Here is a 26,269-nt window from a genome sequence, read left to right on the forward strand (position 1 = left end):
TCACACAAATGGCCCCTATGTGTGCTGGTTCTCCACAAGACGGACTTGGCAAGTTTTTTCAGATCTGCTTTCCTATACACAACAGATGAAATCATAAGACAGGTGTGAATATAGCCTGCACATCACACCACAACACAGTTCTAGCTGGGCAGGAATGTCAGTGTGCAGGTAGATATATGGTCTGTCAAATGCTTCAGTATAAAGGAAATGAAGTGCATACCAAAGTACTGGTACAGAAGTACAAGGTATTGCAAAGCAGATCATTTTCATTGATTGTGAAAATCCCAAAAGATTGTATTGCTGCCACTATTTACTTAAAAGATCTCTGGACTGTTTTTACAGTGCTATCTTATGAGATTCTCTGCTAAATAATGTGTATTAAGCACATAAGCAAAAAGAAAAGAAAAAAAAAAGTCCAGTAACCCAACTCATCTTCACCCTTTCAGCTGCATAAAGAGCCAATAATTAGTGGAACCAATATCAAATGTTTTTTATTTCAAATATGTGAATGTACACATATATTTAGAATACATACACATGTATTTTAAATTTCAAATCACTATGGAGAAAGGGACCTAACTGATCACAAAGTCAGAGCCTTGTCCAGTTTCCTGACAGATGCTTAAACCCTTCACTGAATGCTCTAGAGGACTGGCTAGGTTATTTTAACTTGGTCCCCACAGCAATGCTATGATTCTTGAGAAACTGATACAGTAAATCATAGAGCTCATTAACAGAAGGTTTTTTTCCTGGTAAGCAGTTTGGATTCTGTCTTAATCTCAAATAATCTTCATATTTTCCAAGGGTCTCTTCAACACTGACATTTTAAACATCATTTTATTTTCATTTCCATTTTTTAGACTTCTTTTAAAGGTACTTAACAAAACTAACACCTCTTGCATTCTCGAACCACGCGCTCAAGCTGTGGTGGGCTCTGTCTTCAAGACAGCTATTTACAATGTCATTTTTCCATTCCAAGAAAATATCTGAATAAATGAGGATTTCCTTCATTGCTATATCCTCTATCACTGTGTTTGGCATACAACATGGAGGGACGAAGAAGTGTATGTATACATGTATAGTGTATATAAGATGTATACATTCCATCCCTGGAGTCATTCAAGGCCAGCTTGCCATAGGGCCTTGGGTAACCTGGTCTAGCGGGAGGTGCTCCTGCCCGTGTCAGGGGATTGGAACCACCTGGACTTTAAGGTTCCTTCCAATCCAAACCGTTCTGTGATTCTATGAACAAAAGTATGAGAACAGAGTAATCAAAATTAAGATGTATTTAACAGTAGACATTGCTTTTTGAAGTCAGCTTTATTAGCATGGAAGTTACTGTATTAAGTGAGCTCTGGCAAGCTTGCCGCCTTGCTCTCATGAATATCTCAACATTTACTCTGGAGGGGGTGAAAAACAAAGTGCAAAATTTCACAGCAGCATGCAGTGTGTTAGCGGTACTTGTGAGGTACACTAAACATACACTGCTAACATGAAAGCTAAGCTCCGTGTTAACAAACTTGTATTGGAACACAAGCTGAATATACAGAACTAGGAAAGAAACCTTATATAATATCAACAGAGGTTAACAATGCTGACTAATGTAGCAAAACACCTAATTGTCTGGAAAGGGGTGGCTGCACGTTGCAGATGTTTTGACAGATTAATTAGCACATGGATGACGATCTTCATGTCTAAATCAGGTTATAGGAAAGCTGTAAGAATATATTAATATATCTGGGAAAAAAAACACTTGTGCATCATAAAGAATATCTCAGCCATCATCAGGCAAGGCTTAATGTTTTCTGAAATCACATCCTACTCAGATCAATCCTTTGTGAAGGATTGAAGTGAAGAGATGCACATGGAAGTGTATTACAAAAGCAAAGAGATGTTCTGTGAGTAACAGTTTTAGACTGCTACAACAGCAACAAAGACCAAGAAGTAAGACCAAGTAGAGAGAGACTCTCGCTCCAGGCTATGACATTCTCCTTCAAGGTGCCTCCAGCGAAATACTCATCACTTCACAAGGTCAGACCCTGAGGTAGGATCAGTAATTCCCTTTTGAAAAGAACAATCTCTTAATTATCTAGCTTTAAGTTTGCAAGAAATGCGTATTCCTAAATCTGCATATTTAAATGTACAGGTTTATGAAAATTTACCAATTAAATGCAGAAATTAAAAACATGTCTACATGAGCTATTTTACTCAGAAGCAGAACCTTGTGCCCTACTTTCCATTCTGAGCTCTGAAGCTCTGCTAATACTTCTGTCTATCAGCAAAACACCGCATTCGCATTCGCCTTCCTCTTAAGTTAGCAGCCAGCATCTTTCCCAGTAAGTTAATAAAAAAATTTTTGAAAGCAGACAGAATCTTCACAAAAGAATGAAAATAGAAACTCATCCTAACTAGTAGCTTCAATTCCCTTAAAGTGTGCCAGACAGGAAAGGACAGAAAAAGACAGGAAAAGACAGAAAATAAATATAAAACAGTTCTGATCATTTCAAATGCCTCCTTTCCAGGACTTCTGAAATAAACCCCCATCACCCCCAAAGCTCACAAAGGTTCTTCCTGTGGCAGTTCTGTTCATACTGAGCACTCAGAAATCTCTTAAGAGAGGTGAGGGATTGTCTCAGAAATTTGTATTTTCTGTATTTGGGGTAGGAGTTTAAAGGTCTGTTCCCACTGAAGGCATCAGAAAACAAACTTGATTTCAACACATGATAAATTAGGCCACTGGATATTTAACTTTTCCTTCTTCTCTCCCTCTATCTTGGAGAACAGGCCCAAAGTTCTGTGTAGAAACTCCTTTACACAATGTCTCACCTTTAAAGGACCTGAGATAAGCAAAGCATATCACACACACAGGAACTGCAGGGCTTCTACTAACAGTAGGATAGTTTTGGTTTGGAAGAATAAATGAAAGTGCTGAGGGAAGGGGTCTCTACGAAAACAACATGTAGTGGTAGCTGTCAAACATGGGATCTGGCTCCTATGAGCTGAATCTCTGATTGGCAAAGCCCTCTGATTTTGCCCAGGCTTGTCCAAAAGCCCAGCTTAATTATCATCATCAATAAAAAGCTAAAGGCATTTTATCTACAAGGTAGTGAATGCCTCCTCTCAAAGGAGGGAGTTCTATGATAAGAGCTAATCTAAAAAACCCAAGGAATGCAAACTATTTTCTCAGTTGTAAAAACATGAAAGAATTGCACAAACACAAGTTAAAGCAACTGCTGGTAACCTCACGCTTCTCCTACACATCCAGCTAAGCCAAGGCGAGTGCTCGGACTCAAGGAAGTCCCAAAGAAAGGCATCACTTTGATGTACGTGCATGAAAACACAGACATTTCCATTCACTTCATTTTCTAAGCTCAGAAAAGCAGTGCAATGCCGTCTTCAAAGAAGCTTTGGCCCTTTCAGTGGGGAAGTCAGAAAATCAATTTGTAATAAATAAACTTTCTGTGAAGCCTGAGCATATAAAAAACCACAATATTTCAATTCCACCTGCATTAAATAGAACCACTGCAGTGGATTACAGGAACTGTTACAGTCGGCCCGATCACCAGCCACTGCCCTGCTTCTAACAGCAGCTTACCCTACATCCCCTCAAGAAAACATAACAAGCATCACAGCAGACACTTGTAGCATGATCTGTTATAAGGGAAATTCCTTAATACCTGTCAGATTGTGCTTGATTTATGGCCTAGAGCACCGTGGTGAGCATCCCTTCAGCTGACAGCTGGAACCATTCCTTTTATCCCCATAAGCAGGTCACTTTCCTTTTTCATCCTACCAGGCTGCTGGTTTGTATGATTTCCTTTGACAGCAAGTATTACCATTATTTGCTTTAAAAAATAAATTAAAAAAATAGTGATTTAGCAGCATTATATATGTTGCCTTGCAAACTACTCCCTACATCTAGACAGCCTACTAAACCAAAGGGTACTTAGCACTTACTAATAGACAATCATTATTTTGCACATGTATTATCCTACCTTCTCTTATTGATCCCTTCAAAATGAAACTACGCTAACATTTTCAGTTCAACTTCGTATGAGCATTTTCGAATCTCTCTTCTTTGATAGGGGATCACAAATTTAGTATTCCAGGCGGATTTGAGCATGTTTAATAATCTCCTCTGTGTTACTGCAATAGCATTTCACAACACTGTTTTCTTCTCCCTGGTGCTAAGCATTAAGAAGGTGCACAGGTGCACAAATGAAACACTGCTGAAGTCTTCTTACCTTAATACACCTTAATACAGTTAGTTTACAATCCAGTAACATGAACGAGTAATGTGATTATTCCCTCCAACATGCATATTCTTGAATTTATCAACATCATCTGCTATGCTTCCCTTTTACCCAGCTTTCTTGGATTCCCTTTACAATTTCTCAGTCTTCTTCAACCTTGTCTAATCCAAATACTTTTGCATCATTAGCAAGTTTTGGCACAGCATCATTCACCCAGTTTATTAGATCACTAACATACACATTCACCACCCCCTGTTGTTTCTACATCACCTGGTAATTTAAGGTTTACAGACCAAAAAAAAGTTAAAAAAAAAAAAGTTCTTAGTCATAAATGGCATCATTTCAGCAAGGTACTGGTGAAATAAACAGGAAAGGAGCAGTCTTTGAGAACTAGGAAGCGAGGTTGCACTTTCCAAAAGCCTGGCACTGAACAAAGGTCGGTCTCTAAACTTTTGATTAGCAACAGCCCATGCTACAAAACATCACAGTGGGCTGTAGGACAGCATATCACCCATTCAACATTTCTCACACCTGATTCCCTCAAAAAAAATCTTCTGTTTAGAAATTCTTCTTAGCACTAGTTAAATTTATGCTTCATCAGTGATAAATTTGTAGTCACGACTTTTGAAAAAGTTGTTCATCTGTAGTTGATTATAATATATATGACTGCTAACTAACAACAACGACAGTAGAAAATACATTTTAAAACAAGTATGCACATTCCTTTTATGTACACACTTTGCGCCGCATCAGTCTTGAGCCCGTAATTCCAGGTGACACTTTCAATATTGACAGATCTGACCTTGAGAAATACTTTGAAGAGCAATCTTGAAGCCTTTTTTTTTTAACTCTTCTTCGTATCTAAAGCCAAAATACCAATCAGTATTGCTCAGGAGGTAAGCCACTGCATCTGCATAGTGGCAGCACCTTCAGTTTGAGCACCATCTCCACCAGCTCCCTAAGATGAGGCCACATTTCATTATAGTATACACTGACAATTGAAGAAATTAAAATATTTCTACTCCTTTGATTCTTATCATAAAACCACCCTTGAATTCATAAAGTTTGCTTAAAAAATGTTCTACTGTCAGCAAACAAAACAACAGCAGATTTAGTGAAAATCATTCTCATTGATTGAAAAGGAAAGTAACTCAGCCACAATAATGTGCAAAAACTAAAAGAAGGCATCATATTAACCCATCAGAATCAGACTATTTCATGAAAGAGATGAAGACCAATCAGGAAAACTCCCATAACCTTACTAAAACCTAATGCCAACCTTCTGACACTTTAATACACAACTTAAATCTTTCACACTCCAGAGTCCTCCTCAAACCCCCCATGCTGGCCAAGGCAAAGGGGACAGGGGTAGAGTGATGGGGGACAGCTCCTGCCTTAAGGCCCGTTCCTATATCTGTAGGCAACCTTATAAGCTCAGAGTATGCTGGAAAACAGCAGGCTGTGCAGCAGCCCTGTGTGGAATCTGGGCATCTGCAGCATGGGTGGACAAATGATGCTTGCTCTGGGCACACATAGAAGCACAGACATAGGCAGCCAAAAGCACCCCATGAGTTTTGACGGCTCCAGCATTAGGCAGAGAAGGGCAAACACACCATGATGGAACAGAGCTTGTCCAGACAAAGTTTCAGAGCACCTCAAGCATGGATTCCTCACACGAGGAGCAATAACTGCAGTGCCACCACATGAAACCAAGATCTCCTCTTCTGGAGCTCCAGAAGGAATTAGGCCAAGGTGTGTTGTACTTGCGGTGGACCTGGACATCAAAGAGACTTTTTGGCATGAAAATTCAGCCTTTATCAAAATCTTATAATTGAACTGAACACACAGGCACAAATATATTGTGTACTAAATATTATAGCCTAATTCTTGCATACATTTGTAACTATTAATAATAAAGAAATTCCACAGTTTCCAAAGCGGTATTCATGAATATGAATTTAAGCATGTGGGTGAGTCCCTGAAGGACTAAAACCTGTGACCGACTGAGAACTTGCTACAATCTGCTCACCAACAGCAGTTACATCAGAAACACAGAATCAAACACAGCCTTACTGAGTACGAGGAGAAACAAGTGAAGACTAACCCCTTTTGCTATAGTGGCATCAAACAGACTTAGAACAAAGAAACAGCATAGTTACCAGAAGTATGTAAGCAAATATTTTTTAAAAAATGTCAAATACTTTCTTCAAGATTGGAGGAGCCACTGGCAGCCAAAGCAATCTAAGCAAGCTAAGTGCATGGGAGCAGATCCACTTGACAGGAAGCCAATCCACTGTTACACTGTACTAAGTAACTGACGCTCTGGACAAGGATGGCCAGGAGAGCAGTCAAGGCAATCAACATGAATTGCTAATTAACTCTGCTACAGAACTATTTCTTTTGCTATCACCGAAATGGTTATCAGACCCGCTTAAAACCATTCACTAATGTAGACAGAGCAGCTTATAGAGTGGCCCTGCGGTCCCAGCCTGCACCATGACACCCTGAGGCCAAACAGCCATGCCCTCAAGCCCAGCGCACACAGGTGCCACAGAGGAACAGATGGCCACAGGCCTGGGAAGCACCCTCCTGCTGATGGGGCCAAGCAGGCAGCACTCTCAATGTTCCTATTGCCAGCCATTGCACACACACAAGTGCCCTCTGCCTGCGAGCCGCTCTGGCACAGCCTCCCACAGAAAGTTCAGAGAAGTGCTGTCAGGAACAGAGCAGGGCCTACAGCTTATTCGCATTGCTCTGATACCAACATGCAGAATGTTACACCATATAAAGAGCGCTGCTTGCCGGTGACTGACCTTCCAGAGGGTGCAAGCTGTGTAATCCCTGTGGACTGAACTTCACAGCCTGACAAGTGGTCCCCAAAGTGCCTTCCCCGCGATGGAGAAGCTGCAGGTGGCACTCAGGGGTAGGGGGAGCCATCTGCCATTTCACTGTCAGATTTCCCCAGCTCCGAGGAACTTCAGCATGTAACAGTGTTTCTGGAATAGCCGGAGCCAGCAGTAGTTAAGAGCTCGAAGGAAAAGAAAGCAGCAGCTTCTCGCAGAACTATTTCTTTCAGCCATGGTTTCAGGCAACCAGCCAGAAATCCCAGAAAACTTTCTGGGAAGCGGCGCGTTGGCGCGTTGAATCAGAGCCTCTACCGACCTCTGTTTGCTTCCACCTCGGTAAAGTTACAAACAGCCGAGGAGATGCTCACGATAGAACCGTGTGGTAACGTGATGCAAATCGCGGATAAAGCCCCGTCGATAGGAAGACGCCAGCACAGGGTCCGTCCACACGCCACTCGTACATTATGTAAGCCCGTCCCAAACACGCGAGCCCGGAACCCTCCCGTGCACCGCCGCTGTGTCACTGCCCCCCGCCCGGGCACACCGCGGTGCAGCAGCAACAAAGGCGAAGGTACCGGGGCGGGGAGAGGCGCGGGCACGGCGACAGACCCCGGCGATCTGTGAGCACCCACCAGCGCCGCGCGTCCCGCATATCGTACCCCGCGGCCGGCCGGGCTGTCCGAGCCGGCTCATGGCAGCTGGCCGACCGGCGCTCCCGGCCCGAGCTGAGCTATTTTAGTCGGTTACGAACTGCGACGAGCTGCAAGAGCAGCGCGCGGCGAGGGACGAACCCCGCGGAAGCGCCGTCCGCAGCACGGAGCGGAACGCGCTCCCGGGACGGCTCGGAAGGCGGCGGGACCCAAGCGCGGCGGGACTCAGCGGCGGCTCCTTACCTGCTGGGCGGCGGCTCCGGCTTCGTGCGCTCCCGCGGGAGGCGGCTCTCCCGGCCCGGAAGGCGGCCGCCTTCCTCCCTGCGGGGAGACCCGCTCCCGCCGCCCCGGCCCGGCCACGGCGAGGAACTTAGGCGGGGCGGGCGCAGCTGGGGCCGCCGGCGGCAGCGCGGGGAGCCGGGACGCCCGGAGCTGCTGCCGTCGCCCGCGGGCTGCGGGCAGGAGGAGGCCGGGCGGGAGGGAGGGGACTGCCGTCCCGCGGGGGCGAGCGAGCGAGCGAGCCGGAGGCGGCGGGGCCGGGGCCGGGCTGGGGCGGCGCGGGGAGTCACGGCCCAGGAATGCCAGGAATGTGGGGCGGCCGCTGCGGCCGCGGGGCCCGGAGACGTCGGGACGCGACTTGGGATTTCTTTTTTTTTTCTTTTTTTTCTTTTTTTTTCTTTTAAATCTTTAAAAAAATAAAATTTTCCCCCGCCCTAACGAAAGAGGAGGGCTGAAACCCACCCAGAGGAGGAGAAGGGAAGAGGAGGGAGGAAGAGGAGGGCGCAGGCCGCTGCCAATGGGGGCGGCCGCCCGCAACAGCCCTCGCAAGGAGAGCAGCTCTGCCAAGTTTGGGGCAGAGCCGCCGCGCCTTCCCGCCCCTTTCCCGCCTCCCGCCGCGCGTGGCGGAGAGGGGACGGCCCGGCCGCGGCCTCCGCGCACGTGTCTCGGCCCGCGGCGGCGGCGGGGCCCCAGCGGGGCGAGGCTGAGGCCGAGGAAGGGATGGGGGCACGGCGAGGCACGAGGCGAGCACCTTCGGAGGAACGAAGGGCCGAAGGAGGCCGGGCGGGAGTGGACGAGGGAGCTCCTGTGCTCCTCTCTGCCTTCTTCTCATAACTCCCTATTAATACCTCATGGTCTGGCTTTAATAGCATCACCTCTTGCCACTCCCCACACACACAAATTCAGTCACAGCATTTTTTTTTATTATTTTTTTTTTTTCACAGAATGGCCAGGGTTGGAAGGGACCTCAAGGATCGTGAATCTCCAGTCCCCTTGCCACATGCAGGGCCACCAACCTCCACATTCAATACTAGATCAGGCTGCCCAGGCCCCCATCCACTCTGGCCTTGAACACCTCCAGGGACAGGGCATCCACAACCTCTCTGGGCGGCCTGTTCCAGCACCTCACCACTCTCTCTGTAAAGAACTTCCCGCTGACATCCATCCTAAATCTTCCCTCCCTCAACTTAAAACCATTTTCCCTTGTCCTGCAGTTATCTACCCTTTCAAAGAGATGATTCCCTTCCTGTTTGTAGGCTCCCTTTAGGTACAGAAGGGCTGGAATGAGGTCACCCCACAGCCTTCTTTTCTCCACGCTGAACAAGCCCAGCTCCCTCAGCCTGTCCTCATAGGGGAAGTGCTCCAGTCCCCTGATCATCTTCGTGGCCCTCCTCTGGGCCCTCTCCAACAACTCCCTGTCTTTCTTGTACTAGGGGCTCCAGACATGGATGCAGTACTCCAGATGGGGCTTCACAAGAGCAGAGTAGAGGAGGACAATCACCTCCCTGTCCTTGCTGGCCACCAGCCCTTTCTCCATTGTAGCACTTTCAGCCTCTTGCTCACTGCGTGACTTTCGCCTTCCACAGGGGGGGTTATTCCTCACCCAACAGCGCAGAGAGAGAAACAGCACTGGGGCCGTTCCACTCTTGTGGCATTGCACATTGCTGGAGAACAAGCAGTGTACAAAGCTGTTTTGAAACTGCATGAAGCATCCAGGATGCTCCACAGGTGTGGGAAAGCCCTTCCCGTAACTGCTGCAATGAGAAGGGACAGAGGGCAGCAGGTTGTAGGAAGCAAGGAGCACCATCACTGCCATGGGCAGATCACACCAGCCCAGAACGCTTAAGACTGGTGTATTAGAAATTACATGTGACCTCCTTGCTTGTCATAGCTGATGGTCAATTTGCAATCCCTTTTGCATTGTATTACATTTTTTTAATGTTACCCACATTCCAAAAAGCGTATCCAAATACAAGTGGGACACCTGTGTAAATGTCAAGTTTACACTTGACATATCCCTCTAAAACTGTGACAACAGGACTTGTACAGACTGGAAAACTATGAAAAATAGTACAAACTGAGGGCTGAAACTATGAGTTGTTGAGTATTTTTGCTGCTTCTACACTTTACTGAAGAAGTACATGAGTAGATTCAAAGGAGTCAGTATTAATCGGATTAATAATGATAAGCAGATCAAGAGCTGAGAGAGGGCGAAATAGCACGGATTCTTGATTTTCATAGGTAAGTAATTGTGTTTAAATACTGTATACTGAAACATGGGCCTATGCTTTACCTCTGCCATAATGTAATTACATTTTGCAAGGAAAGTCCTTTTCATCTAAGACTTTCAAATGTTTTATAAGTGCCAGACCTTAATGAAGAAAGTAATTATCCCCATTTTACATAGGGCTACACTGAGGCATTAAGAAGTGACACCATTTAAGATTGTTACTTGAATTAGATTAGACCGCATATAGATACAGAGCTTTCAGTGGCAACCTGGAAGCACCATCAGATGTCAGATGATAAAATGGAGCTCAGGGCTGCTGTGCTCTGAAGTTACACAGTTCAACTTCATGCCAGTAAACAGCTTCCCCCTCCCAAGTGGAAAGTTGCATGAGAGAGCAGCGTGCATCAGAACTCAAACTGAACTTGTTAGATTCCTGTTCTTTGCACAGTGAGAGGTGTAAATTCTTTGTTTTTAAGATGGTAAGGATTGACTTTTGTAGCTGTGCCTCAATGTGAGTTTTAGCAGCTGGCCATTTTTAGGTTTAGCAGCTGGCCACTTTTACTTTCACAGGTTGCATTTGAAGAAAACTTATTCAGTGACCTCAATTGCAAATGAAGTTGCAAGTTGCTCACAAATTCTGAACGGGAGGTTTTATGTATTGCGCAGCTGCAGCACAATTCCCTAGAAGAAATAAAAACAGACAGCATAAATGTAGTTGGACTATTTGTCAGCAAGAGCTGCTACTCAACAAACTCTGCAAAACTAAATGTGTTTCAAAGTTATCCAAACAAGAGAAGATTCTGAGACTGGGAATTGTGAAGACCACTACTTTTTTCATGAGATTACTTAATGCAATGTCTATATTGTACTCTGACTGTAGCTGGAGACACTTTAGAAGCACATAGCTTCATTGAGATTATAGCCAGTTATTGCAAGGTGTCTTCCATAAGCAATTTTGTGTTGTTAGTGCTACTATCCCTTCCTAAGGCTGTTGAATCTTTACGTACAGTTTTGTTACCCCAAAAGCTGCTAGGAGTACATGACTCTGGGATTAAAACAGAGTTCTTACTACTTAGTGGAAGGTGTTCAAAAGTTTCATATCAAATTGATGCAAATCATTTATTTGGTTCTAAACCTCTATGCTTGTTCAAATTTGCCTGGAAAACTGACAGGTTAATCTTCTATCAGTCACATACAGGCTGGGCTGTATATTATCTTTCTGTGCCACTGAGAATCATGTTCCAGCATTTTATTTTTTTGGCTGAAAAGGTGACAATTCTAAATAATATTTAGAGACTTTATTGACTCAGCATAATAATTTATGGAATTTACCTCCAAAATATTATCTCAGCTCTGGTATATCAGGTATATCTGATATATCTTTACTATCAGTTTCTTCTACAACTTCATCAAGGTTATTATACTAAGATGTTCCATGGAACAGTAGAGTAGATGGGAAAAATTACTGACAGAGGACTATGCCCTAGCTACTAGTCTTCTGTGTGATGTGGGGCATGTAACAGCACATCCCTGTACCTTACTTTTCTTCTCTGAAAATTGACATAATGATAGCAATCTCAAGAAGGTGTATTTTGATTTGCAGATGAAAGCAGTGCATAGGACATATGTGTTATTTAAAAGAAAAAAATAAGTCCAAATAATGGATGTGAGGGGCTTGAATGTTGTCTCAAAACCCAACACTGTTCAGCTTAACCAAACATTTAACTATCAGCAGAGGAAAATTGATTTTATCTGGATCAAAATTCAGTAAATGTTTATGTCAGTGTTATCTGAAGAGTCACATGCAATTAATTTTTGGATATCTTAGCAGCTTGAGAGCAAGACCTGTATTAAACATATTTTGAATGTATTTAAACCGAGGCTCAAGCAATTCCTGAGTCTTGTTATAACATGGAAAAATCTCAGTCCTTGTTGGTTGGTGAAACCATGTCATAACCTGTTTTGTATAAAAATGTTTTTAAGCTGTGCTTAAGCAACAGCTGGTGGTTTCTCCTGTGAACGGTAGATGATGTTTAATTAGCCTTACCATCATCTACATTACAATCAAAGAATGCAGTTGCAACACATTCCCGATTTGTATTGTAAATGTGACCCTAACTGTGTTCCTAAAATCTCTGTCATGTGCTACAGCTGGGTACACTGACCTGATTGTAGTGTAAGCAGAAACTTAGTGCACTAATATAAATTCCTTTTCCTAAAATCATATTCATTCTTGTTAAATCGATACTTTCAATCTTTGAAGCTTACCACAAGCAAAAAAAAAAAAGTTTAGTTCTCTAGTATTCTCTGCTCATTAATTATTCCAATTAATGGTGCTTCTCAAAGTCATCTCTTAGAAAAGGAATTTGGATTACACAATCTTGGAAAACAAACCTGTTGCCACCAAGCATGAGCTAACATGTTATAGTACTCTACAGCTTATCACAGGCAAGCCAGCACCCAGTTTTGTAGACCAGAAAAAGCCTTGGTTGATTATCTGTGCAAATAAACTATGCTTGTTGAATATTCTAGTTTGCTTATAGTCCGCCTGAGGACTTACTGAGTACCTGTGCCTCTTTTTAGCTCTCCAGTAAGAGTTGCAAAATGAAAAACATTTCAGCATTTGTGAGTAAAATAATGAACTTTAGATTTCACGGTTGTAAGCACTGTCAATGGAACCAACATGAGCGATATACCTCTCTGTGCATCTATAACTATTGTCCAAGTTAAAATAGTGTTATGTTCAGGACAGAATGTTTTTCCATTTTCATAGATTAACAGTTTGGTTACTTTTGAAAGTATCATCTACAATAGTCATAAGATCTTCAGATTTCTGAGACACAGCAGTCTCCTGGGGGAAAATCACTAGCTTTTAATAGAAGTTAACTAATCTAGCATTATGATGATAGATCTAAATGCATAAATTTCTGCCCCATTATGTAACATACTCTATGTGTATAACACCTGGCTGAATAGCAGCACAGTAAGTCTACATAGCAGAAAGCAACTGCTGAAAAAATGAAAGTAACTCGACAATCAAAAATTATCAGCTTGTAGCTTTAGGACCCAATTTGTCAATGCAGCTTAGCACAAGCATACCTTGCAATTCAGTTTTTCCATAAATCCATGGGATTTAGCAGCACACCTAGCAGCACACAACTGATTTGTAGATATTTTAGTTGCTGCTCACTTCTGATAGTCACAATCTTTATTATGCATGTCGGCATTGATTTAGATGTCAGATTGTGAGCACCCAGGTTTGAAAACATCTAAATGCCACTGCAAGATAAATTGTTTCTTGAGAAAGCAAAGGGTTTATGCCATAATCTGATGTCTGTATTGGGGGCTGTCATAAACTTGTGTAACTTGAATTGAGCTGTTGATGTTTGGGTGCAAGAGCATGTTTGAATAGGAGAGTTCTGTAAAACTTAAAGACTTTCTAAAATCAACCTTGAATGGCACTGCAAAAGACCAGTGTTTCAGCCATATAGACCTCACCTTTTTGAAATCTCTATATTGTTTCTAACAGAGTCCTGATTCTCATTTTACTTTGAGTCCAAATTCACTCAGAACAAGTTTTCTTGTTAATAATTTTGGAATGTTGAGAGTGCATAAATATTATTTTGTATGCTACCGTTTCATGCACCTTAGAAAGTTTTAAAACACACGCAAACATTTCCCTGGAAAGTATTAATACAAAAATGGTGTAAGAAATATCAATATGACTGTTGGAATGGGAGGAAGGTAAGGAGATCAAACGGTAACCAAAGTCATTAAAATGTAGAATGCAGTCATCTTCTCCTTGCATAGAACAAATAAAATTCTACTGGATTATTTCATGGCTCATAAACTGCAGTGTTTGAGATGTGTTTCCCACTGCAATTAGTTGAATGAGATTTCAGTTACCCTAGGATTTGCCTGTAAATATGGCAGAAGTAATGTTGAGATGATTAAGATGCGTGTAAGATTGAGATGTACTTTTGCCTTATCTAGTCAGCCTTTTAACAGGAATGTTAAAAGGAATGTTAAGTGGAAGATTTTAGAGAGAGAATCTTAATAAGCAAAGGCTAAGGAGTGCTTTGATTAGTTTGTCAAGAACTAAATAGGGTGACATTGTTAATTACCAACTGATAAAAGGTTTCAGCAGTATATGTACAAAATAGGAAGCAAGTACAGATTTTCAGATAATAACTATGTAAAAGTAATATAAAACTGTTAGATATAAAGTCTCTATATAGCATTTTTTATTTAAAAATACATAAATCAAAAGGGAAACAAAGTGAAGGTTTTTAGTTTAGATACTTCATGGGAATGGGATATTCAATTGTAGATCCAGCAAGGACAGTTAGGACAAATGCTCAAGAATTTGGAAGAACAGAGAAGTCAGTGAAGAAGTAAAACTCACACTTCTGAAGGCAATCATACAGATAAAAGTCTTTAAGAAAAACAGAAATTAGTAATAAGTAAAAGAGTTAAAGATGACAAAGTGAGGAAATTACTGAAGATCAACAAAAGATAAAGCTTTTCTAGAGAGCCAAAGAGGTAACGTAATTGCCAGCAGGCACTTTCTAAATGCCTCACTTTAAAAAGTCAGGGATAAAGATGGAAGGCAGAGATGGCTGTAAAAGGCAGATGGCTTTTAGTTTCTACACAGTGCACTTTTTTCATAACTGCTTTTCTCTCACTTGAGCAGGATGATACTTTGAGTAGACGTACCATTAATCCTAATAAAAATAGTGGCAAAAGAACATGCAATCTATGGATCCATGAAAGTCAAGGAAGAGTAGGCCATAAAGGAAATAGGCTCCTATCTTACCAAATGCCTGCTGAAACCTGATTACTCCTTGTCTGTAAGATATTGCACTATTTGATAGTACAGTGAATTTATTTTTAGTATAAATACCTGGAGAGTGAAAAATGTGCTTGTTATGGCCATTTCTAGCAGGCAGCAGAACTGTAAAAAGAGGGGATTCGCCATTAAGAAGAAAAGAATTCCAATTTTATTTACGGCTGGTAATTAGAAGGCCCAGACAATACAGACTTGATGTGCCATATCATAATGTAATTGCTGCAATTATTTATCATTTTCTTTACATATGTGCACATTGGTTCTGTAAATGTTACGCTAATGGCTGCATTCACCATCTCTTGCACAGAATGGTTTTAGAACAGGAAGAAGAGAGGCATAAATATCTTTTCACTACTATTTGCTATGGCTGTACATCTCAGTTCTTCAGGTCAAGACAGCAGCTGCACACTTAAATAATAAACACTTTTTGCTTGCATTCTTCTGTTCCTCTGCCCTTCCAATATACTAACAAGCGTTAAACAATGAATCCTTATTTTTAATTCTTTATATTTTTAACTGTTTTACTGTTGTTTGCATTAATTATTTTTTTTCCTTATAACAGCTCAGTAGCTTTAAATTCAAAGGTTAAAGTTTACAAATGCATTTACTATGGAAAAAAATTCTAACTGTCACTTATGATAGACAAGAGTTAGGCATTAGAGCATGGGAAGACAGTGTCTTGACGCATAATATTTTGTCTGATTTAAGCTGATGTCACCGTCTGAGATTTAGTTCTTCCTGCTCAAGCCTGAATATTCCTACTGAGTTGAGCTGTATCACGTGCTTGCCTGACCCCATACTGCAACAGTTTGGAAGCCCAAGCTGTGTACAAGGCTGATGCTACCGGAAAATCTTTGGCTAGTACTGCACTCTTTGCCAGTTTAAGCACCTTGCCTGGCAGTTGAGCTGAGCACCAAGGCTGGCATAAGGGAGAAGGTGGCAGTGTGCAGGTGGGGAACAGGAGGGAACGCGTGAATGTGGCAACATTGCCTTGAGGTGTTTTAAACTTCCCCAGAGCCGCACCCATGGGTTCCTGTCCAGCACCTGCATGTGATTCACTGTGTCACCTCAGACAAGCCAGCTAACCTCAGACACCTTTTTGGTACTAGGAAACCTACCAGGTGCTCAGTAGGTGATGTGATCACCAAACAATAGGGCAGCTGTGGGTGTTTTATCTGCTAATATGCTCATCCTGTTGACCCTAGCACTGGTGTCAATATGAGCACTTCAGTAATGGTTTTTCTCTTAGTAGATAAGTACTGTAGTTCTCACAACAGAAATGCCCTGTATCCTCTGTGAACAAAGTTATGGTTTATCATTTGTGACATGCTGTTATCTCTGATTTTCTTAATTAACTAACTAAAAAAAAAAAAAAAAAAAAAAGTGTAGGACAGTTCAATTCAATCTTTTTTTAAGAGCTTAAGACTAGATACTTAAAAATGTAAGGTGTGAGGCTATGCATCGTAACGGTGCCTTTACATTCACTGTGATCACTGAACAGGGTGTGGGTTTTGTGGAGAAACATAATCAAATGAAGAAGGATAATGTCAAACTAAGAGTATATGAACAATCAAGCACTGCATTTTACAGCAGTAGCTCACCGGGCTGTATTAATGCAGATCTAACTTTCTAACTCCCATGCTAACACCTAAACTGCTAACTTCTTAGTTACCCACTTGCACTGGCAGAGAAAGAGAATTGCATTTTCCGGAGGCAAGAGGCATCATCTCTTCATGCAGGGTGGGGCTTGGGTGAGGCTGAAGGAAGCGATACAGCTTTCTTCTCTTTCCCCTCCAACCTGGCAGAGCTTTTGCCTCCCCAGTGCCTGATAGGAGAGCTGAAAGACTACAACCACGTCAAATACTGAGGGCCCGGCCCATTTCTCTGCCTGTGCGGAGGAGAATGCTCCAGCTCTTCAGGTGCTCTTTGATGTGTGTGTATACATAAACACACACGTATACATATGTATGTAGACACACATGAAATAGACTTTACCTGACAGGTTCCACATCTGGCAAGGTGAGGGAAAAGCTCTACCTGGTTTCTGCTCCTTGTAGTGTAGCCTCCCAAGTAGGCTGGGATTTTCCCATCAGAAGATCATTCTTTTCCATTTTTGCTCCTTCATGCGCTCTGACCTAAGCTATAGTAATATACGTCTAACCTTTAGTGGGTTTTGTATTCTACATACTATTTTGGAGTTTTACCAAAATTATAGGAAGGAATGCACGCAACAAAAGGTAAATGGTGATTTCTAACATTTGGTAAGATGTTACTGCAATTTCAAGAATAAGGAAAAGCCACTTCACAAGGCTGAGGTAGTTCTCTCCCTCCTCAAAATTAGGGAATTAGAAAGACCTTTAGAAAGACTTCAAGAATTCCAGCTAATGGAGAGTAGTAAACATAATTAAAAGTAATAAGTGAGCTAATGGTTGCTGTTAACGCCCTTCATAACTTGCTATTATTTGTTCATAGTATTTGGCTTAGTCTTGGTATCTGAATACTTTAATATTACATTTCCTAGTATTTTTGTGTCTTTGTGGTTATTAATATACACAGTACTCACGAGCCTGTTGTGCAAAATAAGGTTGATATAGAAAAGAAAGGCAAGTTTCTGTACTCTCCGTGAGTCCTTTAAACTTTCATGATAATTAATTTCTGTAATTGTGAGGTATAGAAGAACTCATTTTCTAATTCATTATCAACAAAACAATTCGGACCCTTCTTAGCAATTTGCTTCAGAACAACTCTCATCTTTAAGTTTATAGCAGCAGTCAGGCTTCTTAATTTAGCTTCAGATATTCAGAAATTCATCAAACTTCAACTTAAAAGCTCTGCATGCATCGACACATCTGTTTTTTGTGTTTTGTAAGAACCCTGAAGGCTGCCTTTACTCTTTTGCACCCATTCTTAAAAATACACCACTGATCCTTAGAAGTCAAAGCAGTTTCAGTGAAGCCTCCCCTGTTGAATGAAAAACAATACATGTAAGCATGGTGAGTGTTTTTCTTCTGGCAGATCGTCATCAGACGATAAGATGCTTTTGGACAAGAAGCTTTTCGCCCCTTGGCCCCCCCCCCAGCGCCAACCGCCGCTCTCCCGGCGGCGCACAACCCCCGATGCGGTTTGAACGCAGCCAAAGCAACCAATCTCCGCAGCCGCCCGCCCGACGCCGCGCGCTCATTGCTGGCGGGGCGGTCCCGGCGTGAGGCAGCGGCCAATCAGCGCGCTCCGGCTGAGCCGCCGCCTGGGCGTGCACAACGGCCGCCGGTGCGGCGGCTGCTTCGAATAACGGCGGTGAGCGGCGGGACCGGCAGCTGCGGCTCCTCGCGGGGTCTGCTGGCGGTGAGGGGTTGGGTTGGAAGGTGGGTCAGAGACTGAGCTGCGTGTCCCTGTGTCTGTCAGCAAGGAGCGGCTTGAGCGCTGAGCTCTGCGCTATCGGTCTGTAAGGCGCGTGCAGGGGCGAAGCGTTGCTGCAGCTTGAAATTGTACCGTTGCTTTGCACGGGGCTCTGAGGAGCAGCACTGTAGAAGTACAGCGCGATTGAGCGGCGCGTTTTTAAACCTTCTCTTAACTGGACAGAAATGTGTTACAATAGGACCTAATGTTAGAAGGTAGCAGCTAGCTCGGGAAGCTTGCAAGGCTGTAAAATACTTCACTATAACCACTGCTACGTTAAAAAGTAGGTGTGCTGAAAAAGTAAACAGAGTCAAAAAGTGACAGAGTCAAATAATCCTCTTGAAATCTAATTGTAGTTGCCTTTGTTTTTCAGGCGCTGTTACACCTGTTTTGTAAAGGGAAAAGCCTGCTCAATATGAGCTGGGTTGTGGAGGAGTGGAAAGAAGGCCTGTCCCCACGGGTCCTTCAGAAGATCCACGAGCTGGAGAGTCAGGTAGATAAGCTGAAAAAAGAGCGTCAGCAAAGACAGTTCCAGTTAGAGTCTCTGGAGGCAGCTTTGCAAAAGCAGAAACAGAAGGTAATGTGGGTACTGTGGTAACTTCCCTAAAATGCTGTTCTGTAAGCCTGATGTGATTGTGTGGAGCTTTGTCATCCGAGTGTTGTTAGAAGATGAATGATTTTTCTGTTTTTCATGCTGACTGACTGGGAAGGTACCATGGAAATATAAACTGCTTATTGCTTTCTCATAGCTGTTCATCATATCCCTCTCTTTGTCAAGTTTTGATTGTATTTATGTCTTTTATCAGTGTTTGAAATGGTCGTCCACATCCAAATGTGTGCTTACTTTGAGCCTTTCTTCCAGGCTTTATGTTTAAGAAAACATTACATTATCATACCTGTTAAAAATCTAGGCATCCTACACGAGAGCAGCACGAGGATCTGTTATTGTTTCATATTGCCTCTGTATGCTTATTTGTCTCATTTGTTACTTTAATTTACATGCATCTCAGATCTCTGTATATCTGTACTTTGGGATTTATTTATTTATTTATTGCTATAGGGATGGGATGTTGTCTCATCTGGCTTTAGGCTGTCAGCCCTCTGGCCTAGAAGCTAGAAACTCATAACCTGAATTCCGCCTTGCAACATTTGAATACAGCTTAGATACAATTGTAGAAGTTTGCCTTTTATTCCTGTTTGGCTGATACAATTTTCTAGCAAAACTCAGGTTTTCCTGGGTTATTGTTATTTATTCCTTCCTGAGTTTCCAGATAGGTTCTCAGCTGATGTGTTCTCTAAATTTTGGGGTGAGGAAGGGGAATACTGAAAAGATTTAAATAGATGTGTTTTAAATGTCAGAAGCAGCAGCAAATACTTAGTACTTTTCAGCTGGAGGCAAAGGTGAGAGGAGCTCTGGTGTCCTACTTCCCAGTAGTTACTGCTGAGCAGCAGGTGGCTATAGTTTGACTCAGGCTAGAGGAGAGGAGAAGGAGATCTGCCAGGGTCTATTTTCAACACAAAGCTGCAACCCTTTATAATAATAACACGTTTTTTCTTTAGGTAGTAAAAGTATTCCGATTGCTAAGGCTTAGAGGATAAAAAGAGAAATACGACAATCACTGAAGACTGTGAACTCGTATAAACCACTATTTAAGAGCTAATGAGTTTTTGATGTGATTAATACCCAATTTACCGAATAGACATAATGTGACTGAGCTGAATTTCAAGGATGTGTTTTTGTTTAAACCCAAGGATGTCTGAAAAGTATTTCTGTCTGAGGTTTTTGGTGCTATTACAATTTGGAATATTGGGAAGAAAAAAAACAGTATGTAATCTGTGTAATTGTTATTTTAAGTGAAGATATGAAGATTAGATATTAAGCCTTTTTGAAATATTCTTTATTCCAACTAGGTTGAAAACGAAAAAAATGAAACTGCAAGTCTGAAGAGAGAGAACCAGAGCTTGATGGAATTGTGTGATAGTCTTGACAAAGCAAAGCAGAAAAATTCACATGATCTTCAAGTAAAAGAATCTCAAGTCAACATTCTGTCAGGGCAGCTGAGTTCCAGCAAAAAGGAAATCGAAAGATTAGAACAAGAACTGAAAAGGTAGGTTAGGAGAAACAAAGCAAGTTCTCACTTTACAATCAGTTATTTTCTCCTGTTTTTCAGTTTTCACGTGACATTTATGGTCTTTCAGTTTCTCTTCATCTTACATGTTCAAATCTTGTGAGCAAAATTTCAGAACTTCATCCTGTTTTTATGTATTTATATGTGAGCTGTTATGTAGTTCTGTCTGCAGCTTGAAGCAGTGATTGCTTATGGTTTGCCCTTAATTACGGGGGGGGTATTCTGCAACGTCTTATGAGGAAAGGAAACATCCATTCTGCTTTAGCAAATAATGAGTTAGTACAGCTGAGTTACTTTGCAAAAGTATACTTTGTAAAGGGCTTGGAGTTGTAAGGGAAGTGCATGGATAACTGAAGATCAAGTCTACTTAAAACTATGACAGCAGGAAGAAGAAGGGGTGAGCACTTCTTGGAGTGGAAGAAGAAACTTCTAAAAGCAGGTGCTGTGACCAAATAACCATATCTATTTAATGAAATAAAGTGATTCCTGCTGCGCTATTTACTGAAATAGAGGTTTGTTGGGGAGCTAGACATCTCTGCTCTGTGAAAACATGCTTTTTTAATTTTTTTTATAGGGAAAACACTGCCTTAGTACTGATAGGTGCCTATCCAATGGTACTCTTCTGTAGTTGTGGTTCCAGATAATTGTTTCTGTTAGTGCTTTGCCTTCTATGTTACAGTGAAGTTGATGGAAAAACACCTCAATTTGTAAATATTATCAGATTTATGGCACAGAGGCTATGTGACTGTGCTGTCTAGAAAGAAACACAGAACATCCTGAGCTGTAGGGTCCCATAAGGATTAATGCCAAATCCTTGCTTTATGTAAGACCACTCAAAATGCAAATCCTGTGTCTGATAGCATTGTCCAAATGTTTCTTGAGCTCCAGCAGTCTCGGGGCTGTGACTACTGCTCTGGGCAACCTCTGAAGAAAAACCTTTTCTTCAGACCCTACCAGGCTATTTTCTCATCTCCTGTTTCTGTCACTGGGGAGAAGAGATCAGCACCTGCTCCTGTGCTTCCCTGGTGAGGGAGCTGTCAGCCATCTGAAGCCTCCTCTCGGTCTGATCTTCTCTGGACTGAATAAATCATGCACATTGCCCTCTATAAACCCTTCTCCATCTCTGTAGCCTTCCTTTGGATGCTTGCTTGATAGCTTTGTCTTTGTAAGAACACAAATATAATGTGGTACCCAGAACTACACACACTACCTGAGGAAAGGCTTCACCAAAGCAGACAATCCTTTCCCTCACCTGGCTGGCAACATTGAGCCTGGTGCACCCTAGTGTATGATAGGCCCTTTTGGCTGCCAAAGTTCATTGCTGACTCATGTTCAACTCACTGTCATTCAGAATCCCCAGATCCCTTTCCTTGGGGCTGCTCTCTAACCTCTTGTTCCCCCCAGTGAACATCATCTGTTAAACTTTTTCTCATACTAGAGATATGCTCTGTTCTTAAATAAAAGCATTTCTGAAACATATGTGTCAATGAAGTTGAGTATCCTGTGCACACAAGAAAGTGTTGTGCTGATAATAGTAATGCAGAATTATTATCTCAGAGGGGTAAGCCTGTGATGCCAACTTTTGTTTAATGCTTGTCATCATGGCCTGAGTTATGTTTACTTCCCTCAACTGTTGGAAAGTGTACTTCTTACTGTCCTTACAGAGGCAAATGAAGAGAGAGTTGTTGGAGGCTTCTTTCTGTTTCTCCTTTTGCCTTTTTTTTTTTCCTTTCATTTTTCCCCGTCTTTCCCCATTCTGAGAAAACAAGGGAAACTTGAGGTATTTCACTGTTGTGAATTACATTCACAAGAAGATTCTAAATTTTGGCAACAACTTATGATATGTAGAAACACCAACCTTATGCCAGGGATTGCTGAGATTCTTTGAAAAAGAATCCAGTGTGGTTGGCAGGGTTGGTATGGCCACACTGATGACATATAGAACAAATCTGCTGTCAGAGGCTGGCTGTGAGAGGTTACAACTTAAGGGTACATATCATCCATTTTGAAAGCTGTAAAGAGATGTCTTTACTGAGTTCTTTAATTTCCTTTATTGTTTACATAGTTGTCTACTGTGGTACTACAAGTGTTATGTACAGCTCAACTGGCTGTCAGTTTTGATTTTGCATTTAGTTCTGTTTTATACTGACTGATTGTGTAATGTTATTTGCCACCTCATAGCAACTGATAACTTCCTGGGAGAAGAATTCTTTGTTATAAAACAGAAGGAGAAAATGATTAGGAAGCTGTGGAGCCACTACTGTTACAGATGCAACCTGAAGCTGTTGTCTTGTCAACCTGTGCTTGCTAGGCAGGACTGAGATTGCTATTCCATTTCAACAATTACTGTATAACTTCTAAACTAGTTATAAAGTTTCCAGGAATCAGCTTCAACTTTTCATGCTCACAAAAATCAGTTCTTGTTCAGAATTGATTTTTAAATTTGGTACTTGAATAGTATAATTTCTTTATGCGTTTCAGGCTCTTAGAAATAGATAACTGACTTCTAGCTTTCTAGTTTCTATTAGTAACTACTCCTGCTTCTTTCCTAAACAGATACAAATGTGAGCTTGAGAGAAGTCAGCAGTCACTGATTGCAGCAGACTTGTCGTTCAGTGGTACTCCACAGAAAAGTTTTACTGCTCCTTTAACACCAGTTCAAAGTCACAATGGTAAATGATTTTTTTCTTCATATAGCACTGCCAATTTTCTTAGAAGGTGAGAGAGCTGTTTTAAACAGCACACGTGTACTGTCTTGCCTAGTCCATATTATGTAGGGTCCATATTATGGTGAGGGTACCTGGTTCTTAACACCATAAACTCCAACTTTAAAAATTATTAGTGCAGATTGAACTCTTACAGCAAATACTAAACCTTTTAAACACTACCCTTATGGGCATGAAATAGTAATGGGAGTATTTATCAACAGACTGCAATGGTTTTTTGATTGTTTTTCATAGTGTCAGCTGTTTCAAAGAACAAATTTCTTGTCTTTCACCTAGTATATGTGCTTCAACTAAAATTGTCAACAGTCATTTGTGTTCTTTATAAGACTGCTTTTGACTTAGGCTACTATTGTACATAATAATCTGAACGCTTATAACAAAACCTCTATATCCACATCAAAGCATCTTTATCTTCTTATATCTTCAAATTAGTGACATTAGTAACACCTGTGTATTAAGTTACGTTTTAAAGAAGTATTCTTCATTTCTTTGTAGATGCTAAGTTTGAAGAATTAGAAGAAAAATATAAGAAAGAAGTACAAGAAAGAAAGAAGCTAGAGTTAGAACTGAGAACCATCCAGGCTAAGGTAAGTATGTTTTGAAAAGGGCATGTGTGATATCTAAGACAGTTACTACTGATTAAACTTGGAAAATTGAGTGAAAACCAAGTGAAATGTATTTTTCATCACTTAAAAAATAATTAGAATATATGTTTCTTAAAAAAGCTACTTATTACCATGTAGAAGTAATCTAAAGCCAGCATAATTGAATAGCAAAACAATGAACGTTAAAAAGGAGAGCACATCCTTCAAAATCAGTGAAGCATAGACAATGAAGCACAAGTGAAAGTTGTGCCAGTTTGGGCATCTTAAATGTGATAGGATAATAAAATAGTCTTGAAAAGGTTACGAGCAATAATTTACCCGGCAAACAAAAATCAGTACAGTTTTTAATGTCTGAGAAGGAGGAAGTATCTTAGAGGATCTCTGAAGCCAGCAAATGACTAAGATGTAAAAGCCCTCAAAAATGAAGCAAATATATAGTTTTTACTAGATAGTAAATCTAAAGGCTTAAAAAGCTTCCTGTGTTAAAGTTGTTCTTTGTGGCAGCTGTGAATCTCTAGCATAACCTTAAACTGAGGTCAGAACAAGTCTTAAAAGCACTTGATAAAAAGGATAGTGCTATAAAGATAATCAGATACAGATAGTATCTCTCCAGCAAAGTGATCACAGCACCAGGCGATTGGAAATCAAGCAGTGTTTGGACAATGCTCTTAGACAGGAGGTTTGAATATTGGGCAGTCCTGTGTGGAGCCCTGAGTTGGAATTAATTTGTTGTGAGTCCATTCCAACTTGGGTTATTCTGTGATTCTAACATATGCCAGTGAATTCATAGGGCACTCCAAAGTGAACTGGCTGAATCATTGTGATGACATCTAAATTCAGTCTCCCATTGTCTCTAAAAGGTGAAAATATATGGCTTATTGTGGTGGCTATGTTGAAAAACCATGCTTTGTAGCTGAGAAGTTGTTCTATCAAACGGTGTTATTGTGCTCTTTTAACTGCTGTAGCTTCTGTTGAGATAAATAGGAGGCATTACTTTCAGAGTGACCTAATTGGTCTCCTTGTTTTGGAGATCCTGATCTGTGTTGATAAGTACCTGGTATGCTTCAATTACAGTAATTGAATTTACATAGTATAAAAAGTGGTGATATCAATGAGTAATTTGCACTGATGGATGATGTGTTGTCACAACAATGTGAAATAATCACAACCTATTATTTGGTTATTAATAAGTTGATTTTTTTTTTATATGTCAGCTGTATGAAGTTAGATCTCCTTTTTTTTGTTCTTGGTCATAGAAAATAAATCAGCCTTATCTTCAACAAAGCTCTTTGAGTCACAGGGATATTGCTCGACATCAGGCTTCTTCATCTGTGTTTTCATGGCAACAAGAAAAAACACCATCTAGAAATCAAGAAACGCCTGCAAAAAGAACTTCTTCAACACCCTATTTTCCATGGGAAAAAGAATCCAATTCGAGTACAATATCAGAGAAGAGCAAGTTTGACAACAGCTTTTCTGAAGATGGTAACTCTTCACTCATCATCCAGCTAAGAGCTCAGAACCAAGGTATCTGATATATTTATTTAAAACTCAGAGGCTCATGGTTTCATGCCATTTCATGCCATGTGGATAGAAGGGAGTTATTGGAATTGGTCTCTTACTGAGGGAAGGGTACCTGTTGTTTCTTTTGACATCTAGCCCAGCTGGCTACTTGTGTGTGTATTCACCCAGACCAGGCAGATGAGATTATCCATAAGCTGTGGTATCTTTTACGTAAGGGCTGTAAGAGTTGGAAGGAGATTTTTGGGTGAGCAGAGGACATCACATAAAAATTAAAGGAGGATAGCCTTCTCTAATGATTCCGTTGTTTTTGGAACAATTCTCTTAGAGTTAAAACATTTCAGGATTTAATTACAACTCACTGTTGAATTTGATCATATTGTTTCCTTAATTTTGTATGATTATTGAGTTTTATGGCTGAGCAGTATCTGTGTTTAAAAATTCACTGATTAAACATTCTTAATACATAACTAAATTTGTCTGTGAAGAACACTACAGGAAACTCAGGACAGAGTGATACCAAAAATCCAAAGGAAAAGTTAAGCATGATCTTACTTAATGCATGTTGACATAAAGAAAGACTTTTTTTTCTGACATCTGATCTCTTCTGGTGGTCAGATATTTGCTTGGTTATGGTAGTAAACGACTTAAATCTGCTATTTGGACTAGTTTTTCCACTGGGTGTTTCTTGCAGTTTGTTTCTTGTTTTTGTTTTTTTTTAACCAATTTCTGTATTTTCTATTTATTTAATTGCCTACATATGAAGTTTCAGCCTGGGCTATACT

General features: G+C 41.2%; 2 protein-coding genes across 4 annotated transcripts in view; one reads left to right on the forward strand and one right to left on the reverse strand.

Moving 5' to 3' along the window:
- PTPN14 (protein tyrosine phosphatase non-receptor type 14) overlaps positions 1-8,201 on the reverse strand; it is a 100,243-nt gene extending 92,042 nt beyond the window's left edge. The window contains exon 1 of the mRNA XM_052680950.1: positions 7,993-8,201. The gene's annotated coding sequence lies outside the window, so the exon portion shown is untranslated. The remainder of the gene's footprint in view (positions 1-7,992) is intronic.
- Positions 8,202-18,302: 10,101 nt separating this feature from the next.
- Positions 18,303-26,269, forward strand: part of CENPF (centromere protein F) — a 37,936-nt gene continuing 29,969 nt past the window's right edge. The window contains exons 1-6 of one of the 3 annotated variants that reach the window (XM_052680934.1): positions 18,303-18,401; positions 18,877-19,080; positions 20,415-20,611; positions 23,189-23,304; positions 23,854-23,945; positions 25,220-25,490. In XM_052680934.1, coding sequence (XP_052536894.1) covers positions 18,919-19,080; positions 20,415-20,611; positions 23,189-23,304; positions 23,854-23,945; positions 25,220-25,490 — 838 coding nt within the window. In that variant the 5' untranslated portion in view covers positions 18,303-18,401; positions 18,877-18,918. Of the gene's footprint in view, positions 18,450-18,484; positions 18,787-18,876; positions 19,081-20,414; positions 20,612-23,188; positions 23,305-23,853; positions 23,946-25,219; positions 25,491-26,269 lie in introns of those variants that run through there. The other 2 variants (XM_052680936.1, XM_052680929.1) reach the window with 2 other exon arrangements.

This window comes from Tympanuchus pallidicinctus, unplaced genomic scaffold (genome assembly GCF_026119805.1).
Source record: "Tympanuchus pallidicinctus isolate F22 unplaced genomic scaffold, pur_lepc_1.0 scaffold1, whole genome shotgun sequence".
Lineage (NCBI taxonomy): Eukaryota > Metazoa > Chordata > Aves > Galliformes > Phasianidae > Tympanuchus > Tympanuchus pallidicinctus.